The sequence below is a fragment of the Archocentrus centrarchus genome, chromosome 19, assembly GCF_007364275.1.
Source record: "Archocentrus centrarchus isolate MPI-CPG fArcCen1 chromosome 19, fArcCen1, whole genome shotgun sequence".
NCBI classification, from domain to species: Eukaryota; Metazoa; Chordata; class Actinopteri; order Cichliformes; family Cichlidae; genus Archocentrus; species Archocentrus centrarchus.
Genome location: NC_044364.1, coordinates 20,148,023 through 20,161,598, shown reverse-complemented (window position 1 = coordinate 20,161,598; position 13,576 = coordinate 20,148,023). Strand labels below are relative to the sequence as shown.

General features: G+C 41.4%; 1 protein-coding gene across 1 annotated transcript in view; it reads left to right on the top strand.

The window, feature by feature from the left end:
• grid1b (glutamate receptor, ionotropic, delta 1b) overlaps window positions 1-13,576 on the top strand; it is a 687,574-nt gene that overhangs the window by 376,446 nt on the left and 297,552 nt on the right. The window contains exon 3 of the mRNA XM_030755811.1: window positions 2,802-3,086. Coding sequence (XP_030611671.1) covers window positions 2,802-3,086 — 285 coding nt within the window. The remainder of the gene's footprint in view (window positions 1-2,801; window positions 3,087-13,576) is intronic.

The window sequence follows — 13,576 nt, the reverse complement described above, 5'->3', positions numbered from 1 at the left end:
CTTAACATGTCCACCCTGTCAGAGGAAAAGCTGATTATTAGAAAAAGTTTTCAGAAAGTTTAAATGTATTTTGAAAACAGCATGTGGTCTCCTTCAATAACCAATAACTTTGGTACCTGATGGTCCTCCATGTGCTTCTTAGTTCTTACTAAATGAATCAAAAAATGTCCACCCTGTCATTGTCCACCCTGTTGCCAAACCCCACATGACAGGATGGACTGTGTATTGTATAGTTGATATTTTCTTTGATTTTTTTTACATATTTTTATGAGATAGTGATAATTTAAGAGTTCTTTGAAATTTTTTTTCTCAAATTAGGCTCATCCTGCTAAAAAGGGTCAATTATTGGTGAGTTTTGTGTTGTCCTTTTAAAGCAATGAGTCCAGGTGGAGCAGAGACAGCACGGCAATGTTGGGAACACCAAGATGCTGCTCCAGACAGAGGAAGAGATAAAGACAGAAACACTGGAAAGAAGAAGAGTATCCCTGAGCTCAGTGAGACAGATAAGGGGGGGGAAATGAAAAAAAAAAAAAAAAAAAAGAGAGTGAGACGAGTATCCTGCTGCCTTAACTTGCTGTGGGAGAAATGCATCAGTACAATTGAGATTTTTATTTTTTTAAATAACATCCGTGTTGCTACAAGATTGCATCCATACATCTACTCTCTTCCACTTATCCTGTTAAGGGTCACAGGGGGGCTGGAGCCTATCCCAGCTGACACAGGGCGAGAGACAGACAGACAGACAACCATTCACACCTATGGGCAGTTTAAAGTGGCTAATTAATCTAACCCCAGTAACTGCATGTCTTTGGACTGTGGGAGGAAACTCCACACAGAGAGGGAGAGGGGTTCAGGCCAAAGTGGAATCAAACCAGAGCTTCTAGATGTCATTCTAACTGTGAGGCAGCAGTGCTAACCACCACGCCACTGTGCTGCCCTCTGAAGGATTATGTTAGTCAAATGGCAGCTGGACGCAAGCAAACAGTCACACAACAAAAATGCAGGAGAGTTTGCGTACGATACAATGAAGAACTTAGGAAGTGACTCCCAGAGAAGCAATTTGTCATGCACTTCCTTTTGCCACCTTAGACCCTATTATAGATCTTAATTGTGATACAAAAAGCTCATGAATGTTCATAATTATGTTTTGTAATGCTCACCTTTGTTGAGAAAGCTCTTAATAAATCTACTCATGTCAGCAGTTAACACATTTTTGTCCACCCTGTAATTTTTCAGTTTTTTGAAAATAATCACGTTATCGTCACAAGTTAGTAAAAGCTTTTCACTTTTTCTTAATAAGCTAATCACTGCCAAATAATATTGGTTGAAAAACTGATCAGATCGCAGTTTTTAGAGATTTTATTTAAAAAGGAAAACACAACTATCACAGATTTTTTGAAGACACGAGCAATTTGCAGTTATTTCACTATTTTCAAAAGCCTTATTTTACCAAATAAATATTATTATTGAGCAAGGGACAAACTGTCTGTCTGAAAATGTGCATTATATAATCACGTTGGTATGAAAATGTATTTATTTTCATTTCACTTAGTCCATGACAGGGTGAACATATTTTACAATGTGCTCATTCTTTATCTGCTTGCAGTAAATTCATAAAAAGTGTTGGAGCTTGACCAACATTCATTTACAACAGCCTAAGGTCAACTTGATACAATGGATATGAAATTAGTTGGGAAATTGAAATTTTTTTTTTGACGAATTACGATGTCCCAAAGGCACTTTTTGGTGATATTGAGCCATTGATGCTTTTGGATTTTTTTGCAGTAATGATGTTAGGGTACATTATTCAGCGAGTGAACATATGTAAACTCAATGTGTGTGTGTGTCTGTGGAGGCAGAGGTCTATATGCATCTTTATAAGTCACAAAACATTCAACAGATTTTTAAACAGTTTTGTTGCAAAATCTAAAACTTTTCATCCAGGATGCCAAATTAAGTTTTGGATCCAGCATCTGTGTGTAGATATCTAGTTCTCAGTATGCTAATGGCTGTGTGGGTCCTGGAGTTGTGGTGCGGCTCCTTATTTGTTGATGCTGAGGCTGTTTTGTTTACACAGATCTGTGATATTTCTGCTCATACTTGGAGTTTGGGAGGAAGAGGCGAGCCAGTTGGTTCTGAAACCCTGAATGCCCATCTGATTGGCTCATGCCTTCACAGGATGGTTTATGACAACTTTCCTTTCCCTTGTTTTCTCAATGTCTTATTCATTTTATTTTTATATGCAGGGATATTATTGTGTGCACAATATTCAGCCTGGCTTATTGGCAGTTTGTTGTTATTCCCCTCAGACAGGGATGACGGCTGGACAGCTGAGCAGCCTGTGCTCACATGATTCAGATAAATCTGCCAGTCAAGCCAGTGAGGCCAGCCACATTTTAACCTTTAGCTTAGCCTTAACAGAGTTGATGGGCGGCCTGTTTAATCATCCATATTGCCTCTCCTGGATTCAAAAGCAGAGTGCAGGTTTGGGAGATCAAAGTAGGTCAGGGCAGGGGTAAACATTAGTGCTACCTGTCAGACAGTCCTGTAGATTTATGATGGTGCAGCCTAATTTCCACTGCAGAAAGCAATGAGAGGTCGAGGCATTATTTAAAATTAGAGCTGGGCTTCCATGTGACTCTTTGCAGCCTCTGTGGTTGCTCCAGTTTTCCAAATGTTTTTTTTTCAGTCACATTAATTGCTGTTTGTTTTCCCCCAAATAAATTTGTGCAATTATGTTCATTACCAAATGAAGCAGCTCACTTGTTTCTTCAAACCTTTCCCTTTTCTTCTCCGTGTAGCCTGTGAGCTGATGAACCAGGGCATCTTGGCGTTGGTGACCTCCACTGGCTGCGCGTCAGCGAGCGCCCTGCAGTCGCTGACGGACGCCATGCACATCCCACACCTATACATCCAGAGAAACAGTGAGGGATCTCCTCGCACTGCCTGCCAGTTCAACCCAAGCCCCGGGGGGCAGCGCTACACGCTGGCCGCCCGGCCGCCCGTGCGCCTCAATGACGTCATGTTGACCCTGGTGGAGGAGCTGCGCTGGCAGAAGTTCATCGTGTTCTATGACATCGAGTACGGTAAGTGATCAGCAGTCTTTTTTTAAGCGCCTGTCCTGGATGGAACTACATTGTGGGCTCCAGTTTTGGGAAATAAATGTGGTGATGCTGCTTGCTCTTAAAAACACTTTCCAATTCAATGGTAGCTTGAATTGGCTTGCTACCAAATGACCACCCTTGACATTAGAAGGTTTTCCTACAACATTTTAGTGCAGCTTTCTGCAAAAACAGAAGTCGTCTCTGAGCAGATGTAGAGCTGTTTAATGAGCTGCTTTACGCTGAGCTTTTCAGTGTGAAAATTTACATTTTCAATTCTTTTGCAAAAGTGCAAATGGCCACAGTGAGGGGATTTGATTCTGCAGAATTTAGATCTTTCTTTTTGCAGCTTTATATGCTGATTCTCTTCCTTAATGCTAACGGATCGGTGGAATTTTACTCTTCCCAAACACACTGCATTATATTCTCAGAATCCGTTGGTAGCTCTATTTCTAGATATCTGAATTTATTTCACAATCCTCCTTTTTTTTTTTGCTGCTGTTAAAATGAGGCTGTTGGTATTTGAACTCTGCTGGATGCCTGTTTCTCCTTTGGGTTTCAGTGGTGAGGATCCTTTAATGCCCCATCCTAGACCAAGTATCTTAGCATGGTGCCACAGCTCCTTGATGAGTAACCTGCTCTTTCAGCCAGATGAAGCTGTTTGATACTCAGGCTGCAGAACATGCTGGTTTTGCTCCCTCTGGCAGTGATAGCTACTCCATGTTATCTATTTTGGGCTTCATAATGCAAACACTGATGGAACATCAAACTGCAGCTTTTGTGGGTATGATTTCTTTATAGGCAGTGGAATCATTTTATTTCAAGAGAACAAATAATCTTGTTCATCTGCACAAACATAGATTTAAATTCAAAGCAGTGCAATGTTTTTCACACTTGCTTTTAGCTCTGCCCTCTCTGGCTTCTTGAACATTTACCTGCTGTTATAAATTCACATGGGATACATGTCGACATACAATTGATAAACCATTAGGAATAACTCCTGATTGCTCAAATGATTTTCAATGTGTCTGCCCTAGAAAAGGTTTCTATGTCCAATGTTGCAGCAAAAACTTTTTGAGATCGACTCTCCTGCCGGCTGGATTTGTTTGGAATGGCTCTCTTGGACTGTATCTTAATGAAATCACATTAGGCTCAATGGATTTTTGAGTGTAATCAATAGAGGATGGTGGCAATTACAATATAAGGATATAGACAGATGCAGGCATTTAGCCTCTCAGATACTCTTATCCAGAGTGATTTAGAGTAAGTGCATCAGTAACTCCAGGCCAGGATCTGAATCCTTTATTAACCAACCAGCGGCTCAGTGAAGAATGAGACCAAAAGACGAATATGCAACTGCAGAGGATAACTTTCTTTTTACCAACATAACTGAAAACATGCTTACTTAAATATATTTAAAAAAACAATTTGTACCCTAAGCAGTAGCCCTTCTGTACGTGTGTTAACAGAAATGTACGTAACCTCATCAATGCTTGGCTTGGTAGGCATATGTTCTGTGTATGTCATATGTCATGCACTCACTGGCCACTTTGTTATCAGCACTTGAACAGGTGTACCTTAATGTAAATATAATCATCCAATCACATGGCAGCAAGTCAATGCAGTGAAGCATGTAGGCATGGTCAAGAGAGTCTGCTGAAGTTCAAACTGAGCATCAGATTGGGAAAGAAAGGTGATTCAAGAAAATTGGAGCGCGCCATGGTTGTTGGTGCTAGATGAGCTGCTGAGCTGCGGGAATTTTCAAGCACAACCATCTCTGGGGTTTACAGAGAATGATCCAAAAAAGAGAAAATATCCAGTGAGTGGCAGATCTGTGGGTGGAAATGCTTTGCATTGATGTCAGAGTTTAGAGCAGAATGACCAGACAAGCTGATGGGAAGGCAACGGTAACTTCAATAACCACTTATTACATCCAGGGTGTGCAGGAGAGTATCGCTGAACAGCACATCCAACCTTAAACAGATGTGCAGCTGAAACATTTGCAGCCGCTCTGGGATGCTATCATGAATCTTTGGGTTTCCGGCACCTTGTTGAATCTTTGCTCTGAAGAATTAAAGCAGATCTGAAAGCAAAAACCCAACGTGGTACTAGCAAGATGTACCTAATAAAGTGTCCCATTTGTGTGGATTAGAACAAGGATAATGCTTCCACGGGAACAAAAGGCTTTAATGGTATATTGATTGACTGCTTACAATGCAATAGTAGTAATAGCACGCGTGCCAGTGTAGATATATAATGTTTTCTTATTTTCATTGCTCTATCAACCTGTTACTGGCAGTGGTCAAACAGGCGACCCTCTATGTTTAACAATGATCCTGTGGGCTTCCCACTGGGTTAAAAGGTGGTGCCAAAGTGTCCTGAGCAGACATCAGTTTTTCATGAATTACCAGAGCTGGTTGGTTCTTCTGCTCAGGCTGAAGGAGTGCTAATCAATTAAAACTTGGGCTACCCATGTCACCAGAAACAGGACAGAAGCAGGATTACTAGCCTGGGTGAGGTCATGCATGCAGTAACAACTCAGCACATCTGTCCAGCGAAGGACTCTCTGTACTGTACTGCTTGATTTCAACCTGCTTTGTTCATAACACTTTAACTGTTATATTGACCCTGCACTACAACTACAGCTCCAATTCTAAAAAAAGTTGGGATGCTGCATAAAATGTAAATAAAAAAAACAAAGACTTGAAAAATAAAATATATATGATTGAATTTGATGGCAGCAAAACATCTCAAAACAGCCAGCACGGTGTTAAAAACTGACATGATCCTGTCATGGAAATCACCGAATGGGCTCAGGAACACCAATCACTGTGTGAGAGCACAGCTCACTGTGCCATCTACACAAACAGGTTACAGCTCCATCACGCAAAGAAGAAGCCATGTGTGAACCTTCTGGGCCAAAGCTCATTTAAAATGGACTGAGGCGAAGTGGGAAATTGTTCTGAGGTCAGAAAATTCAAAATGTTAAATTTTTCTTGGAAAACATGGACGCTGCGTCCTCCAGACTAAAGAGGAGAGGGACCATTCAGCTTGTTATCAACACTCAGTTCAAAACCAGCATCTCTGATGGTGTGGGGGTGCATTGATGCCTATGGAATTGGCAGTTGGCAAATCTGGAAAGGCTCCATCAGTGCTGAAAGGTACATGTGCTCCCATCCAGATGACGTCTTTTCCAAGGAAGGTTTTCATATTCCAGCAGGATGATACTAAACCACATACTGCAGCTATTCCAGCAGCACGGCTTCATAGTAGAAGAGTCCGGGTGCTGATCTGGCCTGCCTGCAGTCCAGATCAGCTGAGAACATTTGGAGCATCATGAAACCAAAAAATCTCCCAAAGAAGACCCAGGACTGCTGAGCAGCTAGAATCCTCTATCAGGCAATAACAGGACACCATTCTTCTCCCAAAATTCCAGCAGCTGCTCTCCTCAGTTCCCAGATGTTTACGGACTGTTGTCAAAGGAAGAGGGGATGCTGCACAGCTTTTTGAGATGTGTTGCTGCCATCAAATTCAAAATGAGCTCATATTTTTTCTAAAAATTATAGATTTTCTCAGTTTAAACATTTGATATGTTTTCTATGATCTATTGTGAATAAAATATGGGTTTATGGCATTTGCAAATCTTTGCACACTGTTTTTATTTACACTTTAAACAGCACCCCAACATCTGTGGAACTGGGTTGTAGTTTTCTTTTGAGAATATTTCCCATCATGCTCGTGGGTCACGGTACAGTATGGAAACAGTTGTGGTTTTGTGGGTTTGTGAGTGCGCTTGTCCTGGTTGTTGATCATTTTCACGTGACTGAGATTCATCTTACATCAAACAATCTGATGGAAACCATCAAAACCTTAGCTGTCAGCGACTCTTTCTTTTTATATCATCCATAGCACAGCAAAGCAATGCACTAGAAAGCAAACACAGAGCACATAATAGCTGGACCCCTTTGTGAAGATGCTGCACCCTTGATGTTTTCATTATTATGTGTTTGCTGTTTGTTTGCTCTCGTTGTAATGTTGCACTGCTCTGGTTGTTGTTGCCATTTCTAGTGATCATATTGCTGTCGTTGCCTGAATAGTGGAAAGAATTTGAAAAGGCAAATAACAATAAATCTATTTCTTCTGTTAACTGAAACATTTTCTTTTCATTGGGGCTTGAAGTACCTAAAATTAATAGCATGGGTCTGTTTCTCTAGTTTTCCACACAATGGCAAAAACAGAAATAAATTCAATTCAATTGAGTTCAATTTTATTTATACAGCACGAAGTCACAGAGTTGCCTCAAAGCACTTTGTATGATAAGGTAAATAAAATAAGTACAGTGAGTCAGTCAAAATGACCCCCTATGAGGGTGTCTGTCTCCCGAATCCAAGCTGGGAGCTGGTTCCACAGAAGACGGGCCTGAGAGCTGAAGGCTCTGCCTCCCATTCTACTCTTAAGTATCCTAGGAACCACAAGTGAGCCAGCAGTCTGAGAGCGAAGTGCTCTACTGGGGTGATATGGTACTATGAGGTCTTTAAGATAAGATGGGGCCTGATTATTCAAGACCTTGTATGTGAGGAGAAGGATTTAAATTATATTATGGATTTAACAGGGAGCCAATGAAGAGAAGAAGTAAAGAAATAGATAAGATAAGATAAGATAAGATAAGATAAGATAAGATAAGATTTGTCCCACATTGTGGGAAATTTACAGTGTTGCAAACAGCAAAGGGACAGTAGAAGACTCAGTACAAAAACAAAATAAATAATATATAAAAGCTTATAAACATATATAAACATTTCTACACATTGATATACATTAGTAAAAGTGAATTAGTACTGCACAATTATAGCATATGTTGTTGATTGCCCATGACCATTATTGCACTTGGCGAATGAGTAAAATAGTAACTAGTCTGCTGTAGGTCAGTGCTGGTTGTTGAGTCTGACAGCAGCAGGAAGGAAGCACCTACGATAATGAAACAGAGCTATAAGTATAAAAAAAACACCTGCATGTCAGTGTTTGTGGATTATTTTTTACATTTTCTTTTACTGTAAATAGTGAAGTGAACACAGTCGGGGTGGGTGTAAAAGCCCCAGTCTTTGGACAGATTTAACGGATGCTGTGTGAAGCTGCCCTGCAGCTCTGATATGAACAAGTGTCAGGTCGAGTGATGAGAGCTTCGAGTGAACCTCTGATCCGGCTCGGGTCATCGGGGACGCCCTCAGAAAACAGCGCTGTCAGTGCCGAGCAGAGCTTGGTTATGGCTGCGGGAGGTGAATAAATGGACCAAGCTCTCAAGGATCGCGGCAGCTGATGACATTATGTGTGACAAAATATAATAAGGTGGAGCTACAAGGGGAATAAAAGCTGGGAAAGCCATTAGACTTTGAGGAGACGGGCTATTATAGGAGAGAAGTAAAAGTATGAACGTGATTTAACAACAAAACATAATTCAGATGTGTCTGCATTGATTTTTACCAAAAGTGGACTTTAGAGAGGTCACTGAGAGACATTTTGAAACTTAAATCAATCCGACTCCCAAATTCAATAAAGCTGTCAGTTAACTGCGTAATGTTCTCTCCTGTTAATAACTTGGAAACTGATGGATTTTCACTCCCAGCTGAACCAACCGGGAGACGAACGATCCCTCTAAGGTGTGCTTTAAAAGGTTTGAGAAGCTTTTCAGATTTGACTGTTTGACTACAGTTGAATGTATTGACAGCATTTTCAATGTGCCGTGAAGGTTTTATGATATTGAACCTTTGATTTCTTGTGGAATCCATTGATTTCCGTGACATGAGCAGGAACTGTAAAGGTGTGGTTCACCAAAATTGCAAAAGCATTCCCCTCTCTCTGTACTGGCATCTATCCATGCAGGCTGAGTTTATTTATCCAGGCTTTTAAATTCCTGCTGCGTCCACCCCGGCCTTAATGAAGTTATAGAATGGTCTGGCATGTTTCCTTCCACCAGCACTGTAGGAAGCTGTGTTTCCTGTAAGCAACAGGATATAAAATAAAGACAGAAGTGCTGGATCTGTATATCAGAGAAATATGTTCTTCTCAGGCAGTTAGCACTAGCTGAGAGCACAGGAGCTCTACCCCCCCCCGAATGAACTGAGGGGGGTGCACCAAGGAGATGAATCAGGATGTTTTTAAACTGAAAATCATGCAAAGCTACTGCAGTAGCATCTAAGAACAAGAATGTGGATCTGGAAATGAGCAGAATGGGATCTTTAATGTTCCATAACTCTCTGTGCATTAAACAGTCTGTACTGTTGGATTTAAGAAGGTCGGAAAAGAAAGGGCAGCGGAAATTTCTTCTTCTTCTAGCGCTTCTCAGTTCCTTCATTGTAGATTAACTCAGTTGTTCTCAGACTTTTTGGGACCGTTACAGGGAAGAACGTTTTCCGAGGATCCTCTAATAACCCAAACTCTTGCTTAGCCGGCTTGGGCCTTGTATCACATGACTATGTGGCCTGACTCAAATACACAGCAGCAAACGGTCATTTCATGACAGATGGATGAAATGAGTCACCATCACAAAAGGGGGCCAAACTAGCAATGACTGCAAAATGATTGTTTTGGTGGCTTACATATGTGTTCCTAAATTTATGATTTAGAGCAAATTATTTAGCTGACCCCTGCAGTACTGGTTGAGGACCTCTGGAATTGCACTAAACCATGAAAAATACAGCAGCAGAAAGAGGACATAGTAACACTACCACCTTCAGCCTTAGGACAGTGAAACAAACAACACCCACTGTCTGCTTCCACATTTTGCAATGCAACACAGTACTCTTGTGTTAGTGATATTGATGGTGCTAATATCATGAATATCCCTAATAAATATTAAATTGTAAAATGTGCTAACATCCATTCTGATGGTCAGGCTGCATCTGAGCCCTCTCAGACTTCAAACCAATCCTGTAAGGTGTCATATTTGACTGACAGCATGCGGGTTTATGGGCGCTGTGCTAAAATGTGCTGTTTTCCCATCCAGAGATCGAGTGTCATAAACCCATCCTTTACAATCTCCAAATTAATCTTTAATTATATCCATAACATAGCAGCTTTTGGCCTTTTAATGGGCCTGTTTTTGTGTTTATTTAGTTGCTAAATGGAAGTGAAGTCCTCACTTCAAAGGTAGTTGTCAGTAGCCTGTCGAGGATTGTCTTTTGGAAAATGAATGTTTGGTGGGTCAGAGACACGCTGCGCTGCGTGATCTCACCACTCCGCTTACCAATTAGTTGAAGCGGCATCGGGGTGTGTGTGTGTGTGTGTGTGTGTGTGTGTGTGTGTGTGTGTGCGTGTGTGGAGCGAACGCGTTTCGACTCTGAAGCAGGATTTCATTCTGTGCATGTTAATCATCTCTACAGCAGCAGGATGTTCGTTCATTTGCTGCTTTCAACGCAGACAAGTTTCAGTTTGGCTCGGCACACGGCTTCATGTTTTTAACCTTATTTGGTCGCAGCGTGTTTATTTCCACAGCTAAAATAACAGATTTATGATCACTGGGCTGATTTTAATGATGATGAGTTTAATGATGACTTTTTTGTCAACTGCCAACTGATATTTGTTCAAACTTTGCAGCCTCTGATCACCCCCCCCCCCAGCCCCCCGCCTCTCAGTTTATTTTAAAAGCTCAAAGATTCATTTATATTTTTCTGTTTTATGGCTGTTCACCTGGAAGCAGCAACAAGATGCTGCTCACAAAGCTGTGAGGAGTCAAGGGCGCCCAGCAGAGCTCTGGCTCTGAATCCGAACAGGCCAGCGGCTGGAAGCCACATCAATAAGTGGACTGTGGGGACTTTTTTTTTTTTTTTTGGTCTGTGATGTGACTTCAAAACCTTCAAATTGGCAACCAAAAAATTCGGTAATATGATGTCTCATAATCGGCTCTTTTTATTTAGAATAAACGGATTTTGGCAGAAGATTTAGGAGAAAATTGATGTTCACACTGAATTGACACTTGGCACTTGGTCAACCCAAATGTCCAGTGAGCTTTGCCAGACCACAATGTTTTAGTCACTTATACATTGTTTTCTGTCTGCAGCGCTTCCTCACAGTGCACAGATTCCTCACCACCATCCAGCTTTTATTGGTTTTCCATTCAAACTTAATTGTCCTTTCAGAGGGCAGATTTGGTTTGCTACACCACACACGGAAAAAAGACAAACCTCTTCTCTGGACTTAATCACACAACTGTATTGATCCTCTTGTTTTCCTGTTGACACTAATCCTCCCTAATTTCTGTCAGTTCGTACTCTCTCAGCCAGTCATTGCTTATGTAAAAGTCTGTCTTTCCATGGATTTTATGGAAATGTCTGTGTAAAATCTTTCACTCGTGAACATGCACAGCAGGATATTTACGATGCCTTTAACTAGTCTTTAAAAGCAGGACTTGCGGATGTTTGTATGGACCAGGTGAGTCTCAAAGAAAGGGAAATGAACAAAACAGAGTCTGGTTCCGAATTTTTTTGAGAGTCAACAAAACAAACTACAACCCCATCAAAGTTTGAAGATAAGTTTTGACACCCGCTTTGAACACGTGAGCGCTCACTAAATCTTCTAACCCCTCTTCGTCCCCATTTTTCCCCTCTTCATCTTCATCTCTTCCTCCTCGCTCCGTGTGATGTGGAAGGCCATTATAAGTGCGAGCTGAGCATGAGGCCCATTTATTCAGATTAGAGGCTCATTGTTGAGGGATACGAGGAGCAGATGGGCTTTCTGGTTTGGCTGTCTGGCCGAGTCTGTGCAGACCGTCCGGGACTGTCAGTCGGCCGTGATGATGATTAAAGAAGCTCCTTGGCTCGCCTCCTTCCTTCCTCACTTTTTCATCCATCGCTGCTCAAAAAAAACGTCTCTGGTGCAGTTTTTTTTTCTTGAAGGGCAATAAGTAAGATGTTTGTTGCCTCACAGCACAAAATGGCTGTAATATATCCGTGGGAGGATGTTGCATCATTAACACAAATACAAGTGGTTGTTTGAGTTTATGACATTTTCAAAGTAGGAAAAGGCTCCTTTACGAGCCCGAACAAATGCAGAGTGTAGTACAGTTTTTGCATTTTGATAATTGGAAGGCATTTTTATTAGCAATCTTCAATGGGCTTTTGAGGAGATGTGACCAGGCAGAAGACCTCAGTGAAGGTTAATAATTAAATGTTGTTCCTCTCCTGATTGGACAGCATCCTGTCCTCCTGCTCTCCTGCTGGGAATCCACAGCCACCCGCCGTCTCTCAGCTGCCCTCCATTCTTCTTGCTCCTGTAACTGTGGAGGTCCAAAACAGTTTATTTAAATTCTTTTTTTATTTTTTTTGCACCTTCTTTCATTTTCCCTTTTTATTTATTCATTTAATCGCTATTAAATAATGTTTATACGTAGCTTTTTATTTTTACATCATATTATTTTTTTTGCTGAATTGCCCATAGGTGTGAATGTGAGTGTGAATGCTTGTCTGTCTCTCAGGCTGGCAACCTCTACAGAGTGTACCCCGCCTCTTGCCCTATGACAGCTAGGAGAGGCTCCAGTATTATTATCCAGCAGATAAGTGGAAGAAAATGGAGAAACATTATTTTATTTTATTATTTGTGATCCATCTAATTGAGTTTTCATTGAGTCTCTCACACTGTAACTTTACATCATCTTTCTCTGCTTGTTTTCATCAGACCTGTCTTACCTCTTGGCTCCTATGAGTCTGATCACGAAGGAGGAGACAGGTTTTAGAGACACTTTAATAAACAGTCTTAACTTCTACCTTCGTGAGTCAACAGCTCTGCTGATCTGAGCCATTTTTTTTCAGAAATGTTAGCGTAGCTCTGGCGTGTTGAGATAATCTTCCTCCTAGTTTTACAGTGCAAATATGCAACTGAGCGTGTGTTCAGAGTTCCTGCCACAAAACGTCTTCAGGGAAATTCTGCTCCTGATCATAAGCTACAGTGGCCAGCCTGGAGCTCTCACCACGATGTGAGGAGCTAAATGAATTCACTGTTGGAGTTTTACTCCAGGAGCCTCAGCAGAGATGCAGATACTGAGGCTGCTGTAAAGGCTCTGCAGCAGCAATCTAAACTCCCCCACTGGTGGCCATGATCAGAAGTGAAGTTTGTCTGTGTGGGTTGAGCACGAAGGGTCGCACTTTAATAAGGTGGCTAAATCGCGCTGCATTCTCAGTATTGACCTCAGAGACACTGGGCCTAAAAAAAAGAAATCTCCAGGTCCAGCTTTTCCATACAGATGCCGGGGGAATTTGGTTGTGATGATACTGTGATGAACAGAATTTTCCCAGAAAGATATCACCTCATTTGATCTTTTATTGTTCTGCTTTCTGCCGTATTATTCCATTTGCGTGACTGTGAAGCACACAGCATGTGATTCACATCATATTCAAGCTCATGAAACCATTTAGTGCCATGCAGACATCACTGCCATCAGGACAGAGCTGTCTCATAATAGAACAAGTTTGTGTTGATCTGAA